At 43.0% G+C, this 19,357-nt stretch overlaps 1 protein-coding gene across 5 annotated transcripts in view; it reads left to right on the forward strand.

The window, feature by feature from the left end:
- Positions 1-19,357, forward strand: part of DCC (DCC netrin 1 receptor) — a 1,439,988-nt gene that overhangs the window by 1,026,455 nt on the left and 394,176 nt on the right. For 3 of the 5 annotated variants that reach the window (XM_069626983.1, XM_069626984.1, XM_069626982.1), the window contains exon 8: positions 17,894-18,134. In XM_069626983.1, coding sequence (XP_069483084.1) covers positions 17,894-18,134 — 241 coding nt within the window. The remainder of the gene's footprint in view (positions 1-17,893; positions 18,135-19,357) is intronic. The other 2 variants (XM_069626985.1, XM_069626986.1) reach the window with 1 other exon arrangement.

Below are 19,357 nucleotides of genomic sequence, written 5' to 3' on the forward strand. Positions count from 1 at the left end.
TCAATGGGAATGGGGAGGGAGGTAACAACGGGCATATTACAAGTGTCCCGTTGTTACCTCCCTTTTCCCCTCGCGGGACCCGGAAAAGACGCCTGGTTTTACCAGACGTCTGGGCTGGGCCCCTCAAAGGGAACCTCGAAATCGCTGCTCCCGTAATGAAGGGGGCCAGTCCCGTACCGGCCCCCATCATTCCGTAAGTGCCAGGGTCGTAATGAGGCCCAATGTGTTGGTGAAGTAGTTAAATATATTGTTGCATAGTGTATGAGATGGATTTTTTTTTTTTATTTGCTACTGGAATGTAAAGTAACAATACTATTATGTGCAATGTGTTTTGCTTTAAGAAATATGTCTCTAATGGTTCTCGGTTGTAATGCTTCTTTGTCTTTAAAATATATTTGTAGGATCTACTGAATCTCATGAATGTAATCATATCCTATGTATCGAGATTCAGTAATTCTGCAGATTTTTTCAAGTTTTCGATCTGCCAAAAACCGTTCTTTGGTGTCTTGATATTTCTGTCTTTCCTTGAGGTTAATTGCACCATAATATCTAACTGAGACTACACTGAACCAATTTACCAAATGCTGTCCCGTGGTTCCTTATTATTTGTAGATGTTTGCGGTCCAAATTACTAGATGCAATGTCCCAATTAGGGATTCTGAACAGCACATGTGTCCAGCCACAATCTTATACATCGTTTTACCTATTGCACAACCTTCATGATTTTAAATTGAATTGAAAGGATGGTCTAATGGTAACAGAGGTAATGGGAGAAACTGCAAATGTCTCTACCGTGCTAAAGATTAGATCCAAATAGTGACCTTTAGTAAGGGCTTCTCTCTGAAATATTTGGATTAGGCATAGGTTTTAAATATTGGAAATAGCCATGTTCATTTTTGTGTCGTGCTTGTCTTCTTTATCATTGACATTTCCTAATACACTGAAATGCCTCAAATGTTTATGAATACAAATATTAAGATGCTTTCTGAGGCTGGTTAATTCATTATTAATTTGAGCAATAATACCTACAGTGGCAGCAGGATTAGCGGTAATGGCACTGAGGTTCGATGTTATGCCTCTTGCCTTGCATGGGCCTTTCACCTTGACCGCAGGCTGTTGCCGGCTGATCCAGTCTGCCATCATAGATATTTTTGGTTAAATTGATCATTTGTCCATGCTAAAGAATCAGGCAACCCTAGATTGTGATTAGAATCAGGCAACCCCAAGTGCCTAGATTTGCGTTAAATGGACGTTATGATTAAGTTGCCCTGATAAAAACCTTTGACATTCAATGAAAATACTGTTTCAAAGCAGTATTATGGCTAATGTATTCTAATAAAAAACCTTTTAAATTAGGTGAAAAAACGTTGGTAAAAGAAAGTTTTGATTGCACTGAAAAATCTTAATACCAAAGAAATGCGTGAGTACTGGTAAGCTTTGCAACTGTAATTTGCAAGCCCACCATTCACTGCTCATACCGACACACACATATCCCAGATAGCACACATATCACAAATAGCATCATCAATGACAACTCTGGTGACATCCCAGATCCTAGGAAGTTATTTTTCTTTCGGCAAAGCAAAGGGCCATAAGTTGGAAAAGGGTCATTATCACAGGTGATAATGTCCCCTCTCAGTGTCTATAATGCTATCAGATCTTCTTCCGGCACAGGTTATGGAGTTGTGGTGGTTAATTACAACATGTAAGTCTAATGTTGAGTAAAGTGAATACACAAAATGTTCTAGTAAAATAAATGTGGTTTAACCATTTAATATTTAAATATCAAGTTTGCCTTGCTGGGGGATGCATTTTAATTGCAGACCGGATTGAACAGGAACAATTTTTGCATGAGCATTGGACAATTGAAAGATTTCTCTAAATGGAAGAGTAATCATTAGTAATGTTTTACCTTTCACTTTGATGTGTTAAATTGAAGTGTCTTGCTCAAACAAATCTTGCAGGGAAATTGCAGTGCTCTTTCTTGAATGCATTGAAATATGTGCCGTTATTTCCCTGTCTGCTTCACAGGTCCAACTGCCTGGGATGTCAATACCAGTAGTGATGTACTGAATTGTGAATATTCAGATTAGCAGAGAGGGGGTCATTAACAATTGTATTGTATCCATGCAATGGTATCTCATTAGATATATAGTATGGCATACAGTATGGTATACAAATGAAAGTTCTTCAGCTCTATAACTGGGGTGGCTATTAACCTTTTATGTGGCTATTAAACAAAATGTGAGATAGAAATTGGCACCCACAAATACTGCCACTAAGTAATCTGGGGGCAATGTGTACATTAAACTCCTAGGATATGATGGCCAGTTTGACCCTTGTTGATCAAAAGGTTAATGTGAAGTCTACATGAATGAATCTATTGATCATGGAGAGCATGCATTGTGCACTCAAATATCAGGATAACTATCGGTGTAACTATGACATACATACATACATGCGGTTGCTCGTGTTATTCTGTAGGGTATGTACATTTTGTGTTTTCTGTTCTACAATATTCATAAGTCAAACCAAGCTATCGATGGTGCTTTTTCAGATATACAAAATAATGATAATGTAATAAAGACACAGTATAACAGTGTCCACGATGATTCCAAGACAGGGCTTTTCACACGTAACACATGCATGGCAATCATTTAGTAAAAGAAATGCTAAAGCTGTTTTCACATCAAATGTACACTACACTCTTAACAAGACACTATTAACAACTGAATGGACCATTAGACCAGCTAGTAGCAAGTCATGAGCAATAACCAAGTTTGCTAAACCAATGACCAGTAGAGCTACTTTCCATGCATCCTTTAATCACATTTTAGAATGTTCTTTTTAGCATTAGTGTATGCTAAACATGACGGTATTGTGCTCCGAGATCCCACAATTTAGCCCTCTTTGGGAAGCATATTTCCGGTGCGGTGCCCAAGAGGAGCGAACCATCTTGCTATTCTCTAATAACAGTGATCGGATGTGCGTGGCAATCTGACACTGCGTTAACACCAATCACAGGTAGAGGAAGCCGGGCCTGCAGACATGTGATCAGGCTTTTTGCAAAGCCAGAGTAATGCATTCTATCCTCTTTCACATTGCTCATCGAAGTAAGACATCGTTGCCGTTGGATGCGTGCGTGCCAGTCATTTACTGCAAAGGTCCGCGGTGTCACGTGCAGAAGAGGAAGATTACCCGTGCATGAGCTCCTTCCAGATCATATGCACAGAGCACACGCCTACTCTCGCCCCTGGTGGGATGAAACCTAATCTTCTGCATAGTATATTATCAGTTTAATCAGCACATCCTTGCTTGAAGCTGCGTTCAATTGATCTTCTTCGCCACCTAATCTTGGGCTGTGTTTGAACCACAGAACCATAGCCTATTACAGACTGCCAGAGAATCCTTTTCAGATCCTAAATGCTGTTAATATTGAACAGGCATTAAATCATTATTTATCTTTCTGCCTGCTTGAATTCTGCCCTTTAAATGAGGAGATTGTGCTAATATGTTCCATCATGTGCAGTGGAAACTGGCGATATGATCCGATATCAATTAATTCTTTCCATACCCCTGTGCTTTGGGGTTCGTGCATTCAAGAAAAAACAAGTAACACTAATCAGAGGTAGATTTTCTGAATGCGGTTTACTTTGTGGTCTGAATTTTAACTTTTCTAACCATACATTTGTGTCTGCAACTTGTTTTAAAGATCGTCGATAACTTCCGTGGCACTTTCAATATTTACACATATCAGCTATACTGATTAAAACATTATGTTGAGTGATGTCCTACTTTCTTAATTGTTGAATTCGTCGTTTATTCTTTAAATCGAAATGCAAATAGCTATGAGCAGAAATGATCCGGCTATACACAGGGACAATGTGCGTGTGCTTCGATTGGTGACGTCATTTACTTATTTCTGGCATGTACCTGTTTTGGTAGGATTTGCTTAACCGTGTTCTAAAAGAGAGTTTTTGAATGTTTGAAGCAAGTCCGCTGTAAGCAAATAGGGCCCTGCCAGGGAGGGGGAGAGTTTAAAGCATTCCCCAACGATGCCCATAACTTAACCAGTTCCCTAATTGTACCAGTGGCCCATGTTAGAAAGTGTTTCTACTTTCAATGTTTTTGCAATGGAATTCTAAATGTAGTTGAAACCATCTAAAGACAGGCCTGGTGACAACATACAGCGACATGTCATGTCATGTGTGTGTGAATCTCGCTCCTTTTCTTACATGATGGAATGCATCTTACCAAACGCTGCCCGAAGATGCGTTCTAAGCCTCACTCGCTCACTTTCTGATAGCAACATTCTGCATCAGCAAAGTGCAACAGGATACACTCACCAAAGGTGGTTCGTCCCCTTGCACAAGTGAAAAGACAGGAACTGAGAGGGGAAACAAGCAAGTTAAACTGGTCATCCACACATCCCATTGTACACAAGGATTGCATATCGTTCCTCAGTCAATCAGGGGGTACATAAGGTGCACAATGCATCCCTGTATACCCCCCTCGTGCAGAAGGAACAACGCCAATGAGTTTGTGTTACCTTGATATTCTTATATATGAAAATAACAATGCTGGAGGCTGAAGCGTCACTATCATATATTGAGTATATCGATAATCTGTATTTCCAGACACCCTTTCATGCGATTTGATGAAGCTCCGTTGGACTATGTGCAACTAAAGATATCGCATTTCATTAAGGACTCCAAACTTATTGCACATGACAAGCTACGTTTGAGCTGCCCCAACATCACAAAAGCAACAATAAAGCATAGATGGACAGCGTTGAATTATTCATAACCACTGACATGTTCACTGAACATTTGCATTACATAAATTGTGTCTCGTCTCTCCACTAGAGCTGCAGGCCATCTGCAAATCAGCCCCAGTCCTGTTATCACCTCATTAGTCAAATGCAGCGTTATTACGTAGGGCAAACAAGCAAGTGGTGGGGGTGGGGTCTGACTGAGCATCCCTACTCCCACGAAGTGCGACTCAATATAAATGATCAGAAATCAAGCAACACCACCCTGGTGAGGCCAAGCGTGCCTGAGAGATGATGGTTGTGACCTTCAGTCGCGTGTACAGGGAACATGGTCTAACAGTTTGGGATGGACTTCTCCAATAGGAGGCAGGCCCAACATTCAATTGCAATTGGTTGATCACTTTCTACAATGGCACACATGAGATCAATAGTAGGCAATTCTGCCCAGTGTCAGTGATGCTGTTTTGACTAATTCAAAGCCTTGCATCTGTCACCTGCAGGGTTTAGCATGATCCCCACGCGGGAGAGGCAATGGACAGACATGAGCCTCATGCATGCGGCAACTATAGAAACAAGTTGCACCTCACTGGTATGGTCCACCAAGGCTGAGGCATCTGAGTGGCACCATGCAGAGTACCCATGGGCTAGTAATTCAGCTGGATTGCTTCCACTGGTGGCAGGACAACATTGACCCGTAAATGGTGTGCACTCTTCGGTATTGTTACAGGTGACCTAAGACACAAAGGGGCCTGATTCACAAACCGTTTTTCAAAGGGATTCTGTGAATCAGGCCCAACGGTATAGAAGGATGGCCACGTCGATGTCTGTGGCATGATTAATACGATGTCTTACGTCAATCGAATGATTCGCTTGTTTATTTCCTGAAAACAGATGTGTTAACTACATAAGTCAAATCATTTAACTAGCCATACTCTGAATGTGGCATGGCCTCTATGCAGTTGGTACTTCATCGCAAGTCCCCCAACACAAAGCACCCCCAATTGCTTATCTAATCAATTTTTTACTTGCCCATTTGCCCTGCCCCCCAACAACCTCTGGGTCAAAGACTGATGCAGCAAAGTATTGTTTGGAGCTCCGAGGCAGGGGGCCTAGGGTAGTACACGGACCCCCGCACCCTCCCCATTGAGGACGTACAGCTATGGTAAAAGCAATCAAGCATCTATTTTGCTAATAAAGGGCATTAAGATTTCTAGGGACACCCTTCCAGCCGGAGAGACAGCGGAGAAAGGATCGTCCGCAGATCTGGCTCTTTCTAGATACCGTGCAAGCGCTGTCCAGTAGAAGCTCAATCCAAACATTGAGAAAAAAAGAGGCCTGGTTGATGTTCGGGCTTTAAAGCAATCTCTCAGGGCCTCATTACACGGTAGGTGCTAAACCATGGTGCTATTAGCACCATGGTTCATGCCGGTAATTTACCGATTCCGCCATGGCGGAATTGGGAATTACCACCCCATTCCGAGGTTGGCGGGGCTGTAATTCCCCATGCCGCCATGGCCCTTCCCCATTCCCTTTTTTGCCCCAGCCGTTAAGGTCGGGTCCAGAAAAGGGACCTCGTAGTAAGGCGGTAAGGGTTAACGGTCACCGGTAGCACTACCGGTGACCGTTAACCCTTACCGCCTTCCGTGTAATGAGGCCCTCAGACTCCCTATCCTGACGCTGCCTGCATCATGTTGACCACGTTTCAAATGCAGGTGGGATATCACAGTACATTCCGTGGAATTAACATAAAACGCGCGATTGGCCGCACCTATCAGCGCAAGGTTCCTTCACGCGGAGGCTCTGGAGTAAGGATATAACTGCAACATTCGGCTCGCACTCTTAAGCACCTGTTAGATGTGTACTCCACCTTTCTGCATAACAGGCCTGTGCAGTCAACAGACATTAGTTTTCGGTTCGGTTGTACATTTGCTGCCCCTCACATCCAGCCAGACTAGCCCCTCCTCGCACTTCATGTAGCGATGAGGGGTTAAGGGAGGGCTGGGAGGAAAATAAGAGCATCCACCACCTGATATAGGATGCACGTGAGCTATTTATGCATCTCAATGAGCGCATTAAAGCATCCTTCATTTGCTGCTTAGGTATCAAAGGTCACAGGGTGCTAATGAGCCCGGAGTGCATTGGATTTATGCCTGGAAACAGCGCCGAGAGCTAAAAGGATTGTGACGTTTCGCAAAACACCGTTTTTTATCTTGCGGAAATATAAAAGTCCTGGGTTTTTCATGCGTTACGTTTATTGCCAGGCTATTATTTGGCTTGATTGCGTTAAAATATGTCAGCTGTAAGTATGATCAAGTGATGCAATTTAATTATAAGTATCTTGTTTGCATAAGAAGAGGTCCCAACGCCATTGCTATAGTAACAAGAAAATGGCCTGGAAGTGAGGGACTCGGGCTGGGTTCATGAACAAATGGCAACATTTTCAGCACTTCTGTATATGTCCCATATTTAGAAGACATATTTCATGGCACGTTAAATAGTTCACATGATGTTCAAAAGAGAACACATCTGTGCAGGTGATTCATAGAATGCAAAGCTATCTGGAATGCCACAGAGCGACATGTTAGTAGAGAATGCTGTCGCTCAGGGTTGCCCAACGTCAGCCCTTGAGGGCCGGATCCATGCCGGGTTTACAGAGTGCCCCTCATTAATATTCATGAGATAAATTTGCACACCATGATACTGAATGTATGCACATTTTTCCTCATAAATATTAATAAGAGATATCCCGAAAACCCGTCAGGATTCTGGCCCCCGAGCCCCATAGCTGGACAGCACTGCTGTAGATAGTAGTGGGGGTGAGGGGGCAATCTGGAAGTCAGTATCCTATCATTATCCGTCCTATAGTATGAGCCACTGGACTGGTCTTCATTTGCAATTCATATGACATGCAAATTACAATTTCGCATTTTACCACTTTCTTTTGATGTCCCAAAGTTCATTGGGCCTGATTATGGGTATGCTAGTTTGGCAAAAAAATAGATAACAGTAATGCAGTGGTAATTCAATTTGGTAATTACTACCTTTTTACTGCTGCATTACTGCACCACTGTACTATGAGAATTTGGGGTACAGTGCAGGTGAACTGCTAGCCTTTTGCTTGCGGTAGATCCTATGCTTTACACACAAAAGAATCATCAGAATTACTGCAGTGGAATTGTATTGGTTGGTAATTTGGTTAAAAATACCAATGGAGTCCCACAGACTCCAAAAACAGGAAAGTACACCAACTAGCCACCACTCGTAATGCTGTGGTAAGTCCACAGGACCAAGTGGTGGTAACGATATTCAAGTTTGGCGGTTATTCTGCAGATTTAACACCAAACTTGTAATGACGCACATTACCTATTTTTCAATAATGGAAAGGGCTCTGTGCTCTAGGCAGAAATTTGGTGGCAAAATCACACTTTCAAGAACATTATTAACAAGGTGCACAAATATCAAAGCTCTGTAGAAATATGTGCAACGTGGCTATCAAAACATGAAATGCACGCTGAAGTATCGTGTCTACATGTGGGAAATTATAAAACACCAACAAAATGTACATATTTCCAGTGTTTATTGTTTTCAAGTTGAAACATTACTTTGCATCAGTGGATTATACCCTCTGACAGCGGCACGCAATCCAGGTTCATGCTCATGTGAGGGTTGATACAATCATAGGGCCATTGTCAAGTGACTCCAATCAAGCAATCCCACTAAGTCAGTGCCTCGTCTGGGACGCCCAAGGGAAGCCCTTATTTATATATTTTTATGACAAGTTATACTCTGGACGATAAACCCTTATATAACGCCCCTCTCTTTGAATCACACTGACCTCACTGTGCCAAGAAGTAGGTTTATTTTGCAATTTAAAAGATTTATTGGAAAAATTAAACAATATATATATATATCACTTTTATAATAAATTAATATTTGATATCACACTTATGAATATAATGTTGATCAATCATAGATAATCTGACACTAACACACTTCTTTACAATCAATGAGGAGTTAGTATAGGAAGGATAAGGTAGCAGAAAATACTTTTATGGTTTCAAAGAAAGCAATGAGGGAAAAATGCAGCACAGAAATAAACTTGATATGATTTCAACAAAAGATAATATGATCACTTTTTCTTTGACAATTCCCCCCCCCCTATGCAAGGTAAGGATATGGAAGGAGAGCACACAATTCTCAGAAATACAAAATGCAATACAAATTTCCAGTTCCCCCCAGCGAGCTTAGAGGAAAACAGGTATGATTTTAAAGCAGGCAAGATCCTTTTAAATGTGGTGGCAATGAAGTGAAAAATATGCTGAAAATGCTTTTAATTCCTTCTAGAAGTTCAGGGTGAGTGAGAGATACTTTAAATCAGTTCAGGTCAGCCCTACCAGTGATTCAGGGATGGTTATCAGGTTGAAAACGGGATTCAGTAATGGAAGCAAAAGACAGATATTTTTACACGTGGTTGAAATGAAGCAAACAGTCAATTTGCGGCACTTTTTTCCGAGTGCGTCGATCACGATTGCGGAGGAACTATAAGGAGTAGCAGGTCGGTTCTAGGCTTGTTGGAAAGCTTAGAATCTGAACAATGGAAGTTAAAACTCGCTTCTAGCACAAACGGTTCAAGAGATACGGACGATTGTATGAAGGTAGTTTTTCAGAAATGAAATAATGATTCAAAATGGCAAAATGACACTTTTACAGGTTTAAAATCGGAGAAGGGACACACAATTCTATGATGCAGTTCTGATAGGTTAAAATAGTTTGAATTAGATTATTTTAAACTAAGAGATTGGTTTTGCACAGTTCTGGCTGAGTACTCACACTATGAATTTGAAATAGGCTGTCAGGGTCTGGTCAGGTTGGGACTGGACTCCGGGCGGTTGGTTCTGAAGTCACAGCTATCTGGGTCAGCTCTGCTCTGCTGGTCTGGTCTGTATCTCTGGTTCTGCTCACAGCGATCTGGTCTGGTCTCTCTGGATACAGCACTGCTTTCTGGGTCTGCTGCCGGTTCTGGCAAAAGTTCTTGGCAAAGAATCCAACAGCTCGCCCGGTTGTAGGATAGTTTGGTTGGATTGCTAGATTCTGAAGGCCTGCTGAGAAGAGTTCTCAGCTTGTGGGTTAGGCCTTTGCTTTAAGTTCCGGAGTTAAGTTCTGGAATCTGGATGTGAAGTCGTCCGTCAAAATGCTCCGCAAGATAGTGGAAAGTGAATGCCTCGCCTGTCCAAGCAGTCTCTTTTAATGTGTTTTGAAAGTGGGTGGGTCGGCTCATTCTGCATGCCCAACCCTCTCATGATTTGATAAGTCAAGGATTCTCTGTGACCTGATTTGAGAAGGGATAGTGTGTGAGAGCGAGTCAGAATCCTACAGTCTATTGAAGAAACGCCCCTTTGCTTTTACATTTTTCATAACTGACCGGTTTCCAAGATACACACGTCGTTGAAATTACATACACATTTCACAGATTAATTTAAGATACACTCTCGCCCAACTCTGATCCCCCTCAGAGCCTGGGTTCACAAATGGCAACATTTTGTGCTTTTTAGTGACTTTCGCCATATTGGTTTTTCCTCAAAATTTACACAGACCTGCACCCCTTCCCTGAGCATATTACTGGAAATTACTATGTCTCTATCCTAAATACAGTGTCTGCAATATTAATAAATAGTGGGGTTCGGTCCCAGAACACCGTACAAAGTGGAATTTGGGCTCAAATCGTGAGGGCATTTTTCATTTTCAGGATCCCCAAATTGTACATTTCTGTGAGCTTAATACACGATTTTAGAAGCATTTAACTTAAACATATATTTGCTGCAATATGAATCCACAGTCCTGTCTGGCCCGCCCCTAGGAACTGGGGGAGTCAGGGATCACATGTCTCTCCTTCTTGGCAGGGCAGCTGTTGCTAGCTAGACCCTAATCTGCATTTCTATTCAATTGAAAGGGTCTATTGTGTTGGGTCCAGCAGGCTGCAGGGAAGTCCCCTCCCTATCAATTAACATGGCCATGTGATATCCTGCCTCCTGGTGTGGGTCTCTGGGGTGTTAAGAGTTCTCAGGAAAGGCATGTCTTTTGAACTTTTAATTACATAAGACCCCCTTCTGTTCACTGCACAGTTCTGCAAGACAGCTCTCCTGTCAGGATTTATAGAGCGCCAGCGCCGGTCAGTGTCCAATGCCGGTACTGCACCTATTTTTGACAGCTGTCTTGAATTAATACATTTCAAAATGAAAGGATTTTACTTGATAGTATATGATCCTTGCTTGACATGGCATTGATGTGGATCTGTGGTAGAGTAAAGTAAAACACTCAACCAGAGTTGGATTTTTGTTTGGTGGTTTCGGGCCCATGATATTAGCAATTTTTGACATTAATAAAAACGCGTTTTGAACAGAACCATCTTTCTTTGCACTGGTGGGTGGCAGGTCAGGGGACCATTTTGGTGTGCGCAAAACTGCACGGTTCTCCTGGATTCTGGCGCAAATGTGGGCTTTTCCGCCATCTGGGATTTCCTAAACCCACAGCACCAAATGTTGCAGCATAATAGTCCAAACATGGGTCAGGACACCCAACACCATTAACATGCCAAGATAGCCAGCCCCAAGTTATTAACACTCGGGTTCTAGGCTGCGGGTGCGGGTGCCAGGACAATGAAAATGCAGTCAAAGCACAAACTCCAAACAGGGCACATTCAGAGTTTTCACAGAAACAATACAGGAATCAAATGCCATGCTAAAATGGATGGCACATATTCAGGCTGTGCCAACTGAAAGGACGTAGCCCCCGGAGAGTGGTACATGGACCCAGCAGGTACTTGGAGGTACTTGGAGCCATGATGAGATGAAAGGGAGCGGGTGACACGCAAAGGGCAGGCGATCTGAGGCTGGAGAGGGGAGATTTATAACCCAAAACATGATGGGTGGAAGGTTTTGAATACATTTGAACCACTGGCACTGCTCTGGGCAACCTTCCACACCACCATTTTTAGCCCATCTGCGCCATTCTAGAAGGGGTCGAGCCATATGCAAATCAGTCAGCCACTGCCACCAATGGGAGAAGCTGGGCCTGAATTGAACTGGAGAGGTGGGATGGCCAGTAGTGAAGGGAGTTGCATACAGTCTCTGAGAGAGATCGAAATGTGGCCAATACCGTCCATTATGCACACATTCTGAGTCACCTGAATCACTCGGCTGGATTTCCTGCGGGCTAATTATGGTCATGCCCCACCTTTTCATATGAAAATAAATACTGGTGTCATCGTTTTACTAACAATGCTCTCTAAGATTATCAGTTAATCTTAATATTATTTTCTCAGGTAGTTGTCTACAGTCAGGGAAAGGTCACTGGGAATCATGAGATATCGTTTTGTTAATTTATATATGTATCTCTCTCTTTAAATGTTTGTTATGGTATCTTGTTAAGGAACACGGTTGTGTGCTTCATTCACTTCCTGGTATTAGCACATCAAAACAACAGTCATGAAAATGTTAATAGTTCAAGTACACAGTCTTGTGGGTCTAAATATTTTGGGGCCCAGTCCTTCAGAGTGGGAAAGCTGAAGTTCCTACATTGGCCTGTTAAGAGATTGTAGGGATTTTTTCAAGAATGACAGTTAAGTTGGGCACTCACTTACAGACTAAGCAGATGATCAGTATATTCAGCTAGTCGCCTTGCACTTAACGAGTCGTGGTGGATTACCACTGAGCAGCAGGAACTTTGGCTTCTGTTTGTGGTGTAGTTTGGGGCAAGTAAGTGCTGTTAGAAAATGCAGAAAACCCAGTAAACCCATATGTTTTGCACATTATCGTCACACTAATCATGCTTTCTAGTGGTAGTGGCTTACCGTATTTCAGGGAAGGTACTATGTGCTGGTCACCTGATTTTCAATGAATGCAGTTTCTGGGTCTCAAAACCTACCTGTCTAAATCATGTTACAATTATCAAACATAACATGATTTGTGTTGAGTGGGAGTGAATTTCTGAAAAAGTGTACATGGAGGTTTGTGTTCCATTTCACCCTTTACACATAAGGCTTTATGGTTGAAGGCGGGGATGCACCTAATGAATGTGGCCAGGCACATTTTCATTGCTTATTGCTCATGTTTTGGAAACATTCAGGCTTCAGTAAATCTTCTTCATCCAAAAGAAAGTATATTTATACATACATGCCTGCACAATCTCCAGGTTAGAATCTGCCTACAAAATAATGTGGGTATTGTCTTGATGCACCAAAGCTGCTGGCTATATTTTATGATGTTCACTGAGTCACAACACCATTGAAAGTTTGGTCCCCCCTAGATGGCTAATGCTCCTTTCATCTGGTTTTGTACAACTTTGTTCAAACATAATGAAATTAAACATTTGAACCAAGATGAAGTGTATAAAGGAGTGTGGGAGCCCCTCACTAAGAATGAACATGGTTCAAATAACATGTTCTATGGAATTTCTTCCACTCGGGAGGGTCTGCAACCAGAGTTTAGCTCACTGCACCCTTCACAGAGGAGAAATAACAATTTGCATATCAGTCTTTGTCTCACCCAGAAGGGCAGTCCAGCACCAAAATGTTAGGCACATCTCCATTGAGCAAGAGTACCATCAGCAACCCCTGACACGTGTGTTGGCCTAGTCGGGACTCATCAGTGAGGTGAAGCAGAGCCTTTCTAAGATACAGTGAGCAAGGGGTCCACATCTGGATTACCCTGGATTAACTAGGGTGAAACCCCAAGTTTTACAAAGTTGCAAAGGAGTGTGAGAACAAACATGGGTCCAATACCCTGTTCTATGGAATTTCTTCCTCCCAGGAGGGTCTACAACCACATTTTAGCTCCCTGCATCCTTCATAGAGAGAAATATCCATTTGCACATCAGTCTTTGTCCCACCCACAAGGGTAGCCCAGCTGCAAAATGCTAGGCACATCTCTGAATAAGAGTACCATCAGTAACCCCTGACACGTGTTTCGACCTAGTCAGGCCTCATCAGTGAGGTGAATCTGAGCCTCTCTAAGACACAGTGAGCAAGGGGTCCACATCTGGATTAACCTAAGCTACCTGGGGGGAAACCCCAAGTTTTACAAAGTTAAAAAGGACTGTTGGTGCCACTCTACTGAGAATGAAAATGGGTCAAAGACCCTGTTCTATGGAATTTCTTCCACTCATGGGGGTCTACAACCATGTTTTAGCTCTCTGCACCCATCACCCTTCACAGAGGAGAAATATACATTTGCATATGAGTCTTTGTCCCACCCACAAGGGGCTCCCACACTCCTTTGTAGCCAAGATGGAGTATATGTCAAATTCCTGGGGAGTTTTAGGAATAGACAAGGCTATCAATTTTCAACACCCCCTTCCACTAGATCCACCCCCCAGTTGTAGTGGCATGAGTGTGTATGGCTTAGCTCTGCTCATCAGCCACCCAACCTAACCCTAAATATTAGTTACCGGGTTCTCAAGGCTTGTATAATTATAGTCAAATGTCCCTCGCTTGGGACTTCAATTCCATCAACAACATGCTTGTTGTTATTGTATTTATACACTTAAAGCAAATACTATATAGAACTTCAGTCAGATGTGGGGTTGGGGTGGTGGCATGATCTATAGTATAATTGCTGTATTTACTAACATTTCAAGTCAGTTAACCCAGACTGGATTTTGTGAAAGCTGGGATTATCTTATATATGAATGTATTGGGTATTTGTAATGCACCTATACAGCAAATGGTGTTTGAAGGTGCAACAGGACAAAAGGGGGGGGGGCAGAGAAGAAGAAGAAAAACAAAAATGATCCTACTAGGCCTTGTGTCATTCAGATCGTGCAAGTACAGTAACAAGAAGTGGGGAGGAGGGGGATGTGCTGGTCAGAGCTGGGGGGGGAGGAGGAAGGTGGAAAGAGGGCCCCTTGGCTAGGCGAGTGCTAAAGGCAGGCAAGATGAACAAGTGCCAGGGGAATGCAGATTGCACGGGGGAAGAAGGTCCATGTGTTAAGTGTGAAGGAAGATGCTGGAAGGGTTCACATTGGTTGCAAGCACAGCCAGGCTAGTGCAGGGGGAGGGCAAGTGCAGGTTGGGGGTGACAGGGGAGACCAAGTGCTGGGGTAAACTGGTCCAGGGGGGCCTGGTGCCCTGTATGAATCAGAAGGAAACAGACTGCCAGTCAAAATGAGGCAGAGGGGGATATTAGCTGAGGAGCAGGAAAGGGAAGGAGGAAGAGAAAAGGAGGGTCTTGAGAACCTTCCGGAACTTAAGGAAATCTGACTCAAGTCTGAGATGGTCAGGGAGGCCATTCTCGAAGGAGGCAACTGTTGAAGAAAGAGATCTACCCCCCACTCTCTGCTTGGAAGATCGAAGGGCTCTAGCACAGAGGTTTTTAGGGTGAGAGATTTGGATGTAGCAGAGTTACAGGTCCCAGAAATCCTTGAGGATGATGCAGAGGGTTTTCAACTTGATCCTTGCAGCAACTGGGAGCCAGTGGAGAGATTTTAGGGCTGGAGAGAGGCAGACCCTGGGCTTGAGGCCATGGATAAGTCTCATTGTCCTATTCTGGATTAGTTGAAGGCAGTGAAGGAAGGATATAGGTAGATTGAGGTAGATGCTGTTGCAGTAGTTCATTCTGGAGAGGTCAGAGCTCTGGAGATATTGAGCTACTGAGGGGAGGTGAGGAAAGAGAGAATGCCTCTGAGGAGGAGCAGCTGGAAGTGGGCATTCTTGGCAAGGTCCATGATGTGAGGAGAGAAGGAGAGACAGGAGTCGAAGATGATACCAAGGTTTTTTGTCTCATTAGAGGGAGAGGGGAGGGGGCCCATGGAGGGCAGCCAGAGATTAGGAGGAAATGAGGGAGCAGGAGTCCCAATGAGAAGGATCAGAGTCTTGTTGGCATTAAGGAAGAGATCATTAGCAGCACACCATGCCTAAATTGCATTCATACAGTTGGGAATGAGAGAAGAAGAGTAGGCAGTGGAAAGAACCTTGAAGGAGAGCTGCATGTCATCCACATAACACCAGAAAGGAGGAGAGTAGGCAGAGATCAAATGAGCTAGAGGGGCAAGGTATATGTTAAAGAGCCATGACAAGGTTATAGAGCCCTGAGGGATGCTGCAGGTGGAGAGTGTGATGGAGGAGAGAAAAGGGCCTAGGTGACTATATATACTATATTCCCATTTGAAATATACTATTTTCCTGTTAGGTTGCCTCTTATTGCTTTAAAATATCATTGTTATTTTTCTGAAAGTCAGCCAATGAACTCAGCAAGAACATCAATACCTTGTCTGCAGAGTTGGAGATTCCCCCACATCCATTGAAAGCAATGGGGTTCTTGGGTAATTAATGTTACTTGTGCCACTTTTTTCATCCAACAATGCCATCCTATTTTTTTTTCTTTTAATGTTTGTCAGTAGAAGTCACTGGTCACCTTCTCCAGGGCTGGTTCTGCAGATATGTGTGCATAATTCAAAGAGTACAAGAGATTCTTCTGCCTATAGGCAGTCAGGGCAGGGCCTTCCTAGCCTCTGAAATATCGTCTTTCCTGCTCAGGCTTTCTATAACTCTGGCGGCATTGTTCTGGATGATTTGAAGGCGCATTATTTTCCCTTTACTTGCCCCATGTAGCACTCATGCCATAGTCTAATGTAGATCCTATGATTGCCCGAGCAATGGCGGCACAGTTTTTCCAGAGACAAAAAGTGGCCTGAGATGAGCCAAAAGCTTTATATAGTAAGAGGTAGATGGCACTAGGTAACTCACATGGGCTTTCATAGCCAGTTATTGGTCAATTACCCCACATAGCGTCTTTACTTTGGAGAGAGTAGTGATGACATAGACAGATAAAATAAACTCCTTATAATCTGGCCCAATCCCCTCAGTCGTGTGGCTGAACCCATGATCATTGACTCTGTTTTAGCACCATTAAGCGACAATCAATTGTCCATCATCCAATTTTGGATGAGGGAGAATATTGTGTGGACACTGAGTATCATCAGCATAGTTTGTGTATATCATATTATGTTTGCAAGACAAGTAGAAATGACAGTAGATAGAATTACAGTACCCCAGGGAAATTTCAAACGTCCCAAGTAAACCAATGCTCTTTTTCTTGCAGGTGTAGAGCATAAGTAGCTAGGAATGCGCAAGCCTGTAGGCTTCTCTCTTACAGTATTTTTAAGGGGGTGGTGTCTTCCAGTCTCCTGCTGTTGCTGCAAATCCAAAGCAGGTCTTCATTTTCTTCATCGGATTCGGGTCATAAGCATTCACGAGTGTGCGATACACACAGCATTGGTGAACCTTGTGTTAGAACAGTGGAAAGTGAGCAGCCGCACAATCGAGCCTCTTAGCCAATGGCCTTCTTTTTTAAAAATGGTTTTTCTAACAAAACATTCTGAGTAAATCTGGATGTCGTTGATGTGTACCTGAAGCAAAAGGCCACTGCAACACACTGCTCAATTCAGAACCAAAAACTCCAAATGTTGTGATGAAAAAATAATAACTTTAGATATTTTAAATGCACATACAGCAGTGCAATATGTATAAGCTATAAAGCATGGTGGCCTGTAGTCAGGGGCTCAACTGTTTAATTGAAGATATCATTTGCCTTTGCAATGCAAGTAGAAAAGAGCCACCCCTTTCTAAAAGGTGTGGTCACACCCTGCAGAGCCCTACTGTGTGAACCTCATTGACTACTATGCACTTTGCAGGTGGTTCATGCATGATTCATCCCCAGTGGCATCCTCATATAAAGATATGAAAAGAATTATCATACAATGCAAATGAAGATAACTGCAATGTCACAGGCCCATGACACAATATAGTACATTGGCTAATCATGAATGACATGGAGCCTGGCCATATGAGTTATCCTCCCGAGACCGAAACATGCTCCTGGTACAATGACTTTCCATATTTCTCAGCCGTCCATGCATAAATATTTCTGGAAGACTATTAAGTCAATTTACAGATAACAAATGTGGCAAGGCTTGTACTAATGTATTTAACTAACACTGCCTCTATTTTGAAGCTGATTTATGTTAATGTATGTTACAAATGAGATTCACAGTCAGATTTCTTTTCTCTTTGTTTACTTTGCTCCTGTCTTGTCTCTACTTCCTCTTGACCTGGTGTTTCCTGTTTAGTTGTTTTTCCTTCACTGCCAGCCACCAACCCAGATGCCCTTGCTTCACCCACCTCTCTGATGTCTTCCTCTCCTTCCCCTCCAGCTCTCCCAAGCTCCAGTATCCTTCCCTCCGCTCCCCGAGATGTGGTCCCTGTCTTGGTCTCCAGTCGGTTTGTGCGTCTCAGCTGGCGTCCTCCGGCCGAAGTCAAAGGGAACATTCAAGCATACACAGTCTTCTACTCCAGGGATGGCACCAACAGGTACGTCTGAAAACCTTCCTCCAGACAGTCACTGAACATATATCTCTGTGACATGCATAATGCTGTGACAACATATCATTGTTACTCTGTGTGAAAAAGGTGGCAACACATCCCACACTTATTGATATCCTTCAATGTTACAGTTTCAGGCCAAACCTGAGTACACTGTCTTGTGCTTGACCTGAGTCTGTCTACCATTTCCTTTCCCAATGTGTAGTGTTATGTCAGTGTGCCCCTAATATCACTTGTGTCCCATGACCAACTTGGGTTGAACATATTTCCTCTCTCTTAGGGCCCTAAAGGGTGGATTCTCAAGCTGGTATGAGTGGACAGTTATGGAAATGTAATTTTGACAGAGATGATATTTTGTCAGCTATTTGTAAGCTGAACAATTCAAAAGCAGTTTGTCCAGACGGCATGTCTAATGGGTGTTAAAAGACAATGTGAATTTCTGTAAGGACATTCTTTTTAGTCTTTTGTGCACGTTTCACCTACACTTTCCACTCCAGAGATGTGTAACCAAGCCATTGATGTCCCCATTTTTAAAAAAACGGGTGCATGGATAATCCCAACAGCTACATGCCTACTTCCCTCATTGTTACCTTGTCTAAAATACATGCTGGTTTTATGCTGAAAGGTCTGATAGGGTGGACAGAGAGGTGAACTAGGCTAAATGTACTACAAACAGGTTATAGAATGGGGACAGACACTATGATTAGTGTTTAGATTTTTCTTCTGCATGTATAGCACAAGCTGGAATGGGGAATGAGTGTTCCATTTATGTGGCAAGCCTTGGCATGTCCTCTGCTTTTGATAAGGTGAACAGAAGACAGCTCTGGGCTAAGCTCAGGTTGGGGGGATAGATCAGGGTCTGCTTAAGATGTTATGTTATGTTATGTCAATTTCAATGGGGAGTTATCTGATTCTGTACTAGTTGGAAGGGGTTTGCATCAGGTATGTGTCCTGTCACCAACCTTTTCAACGTATAGTTGTCTGACCTGTGGATGGAGTCAAAGAAAAGGTTAGTGTACCCGCTGAAATTTAACAACCTGAGGGTACATCGTGTCACTTACGTGGATGATCTCATTCAGTTGGATTTTACTCCTGCTGGACTCCAGCGTTCTTCGAAAGGGGTTGTGTTGTAGCTAGGTGTGAATGAGCTAGTAATAACTGCTGATAAATCCAGAGTTATGTCCATCCATTTTCAAACAATATCATTGGTC

The sequence above is a fragment of the Ambystoma mexicanum genome, chromosome 6p (genome assembly GCF_040938575.1).
Source record: "Ambystoma mexicanum isolate Mex_15411 chromosome 6p, UKY_AmexF1_1, whole genome shotgun sequence".
Taxonomy (NCBI): domain Eukaryota; kingdom Metazoa; phylum Chordata; class Amphibia; order Caudata; family Ambystomatidae; genus Ambystoma; species Ambystoma mexicanum.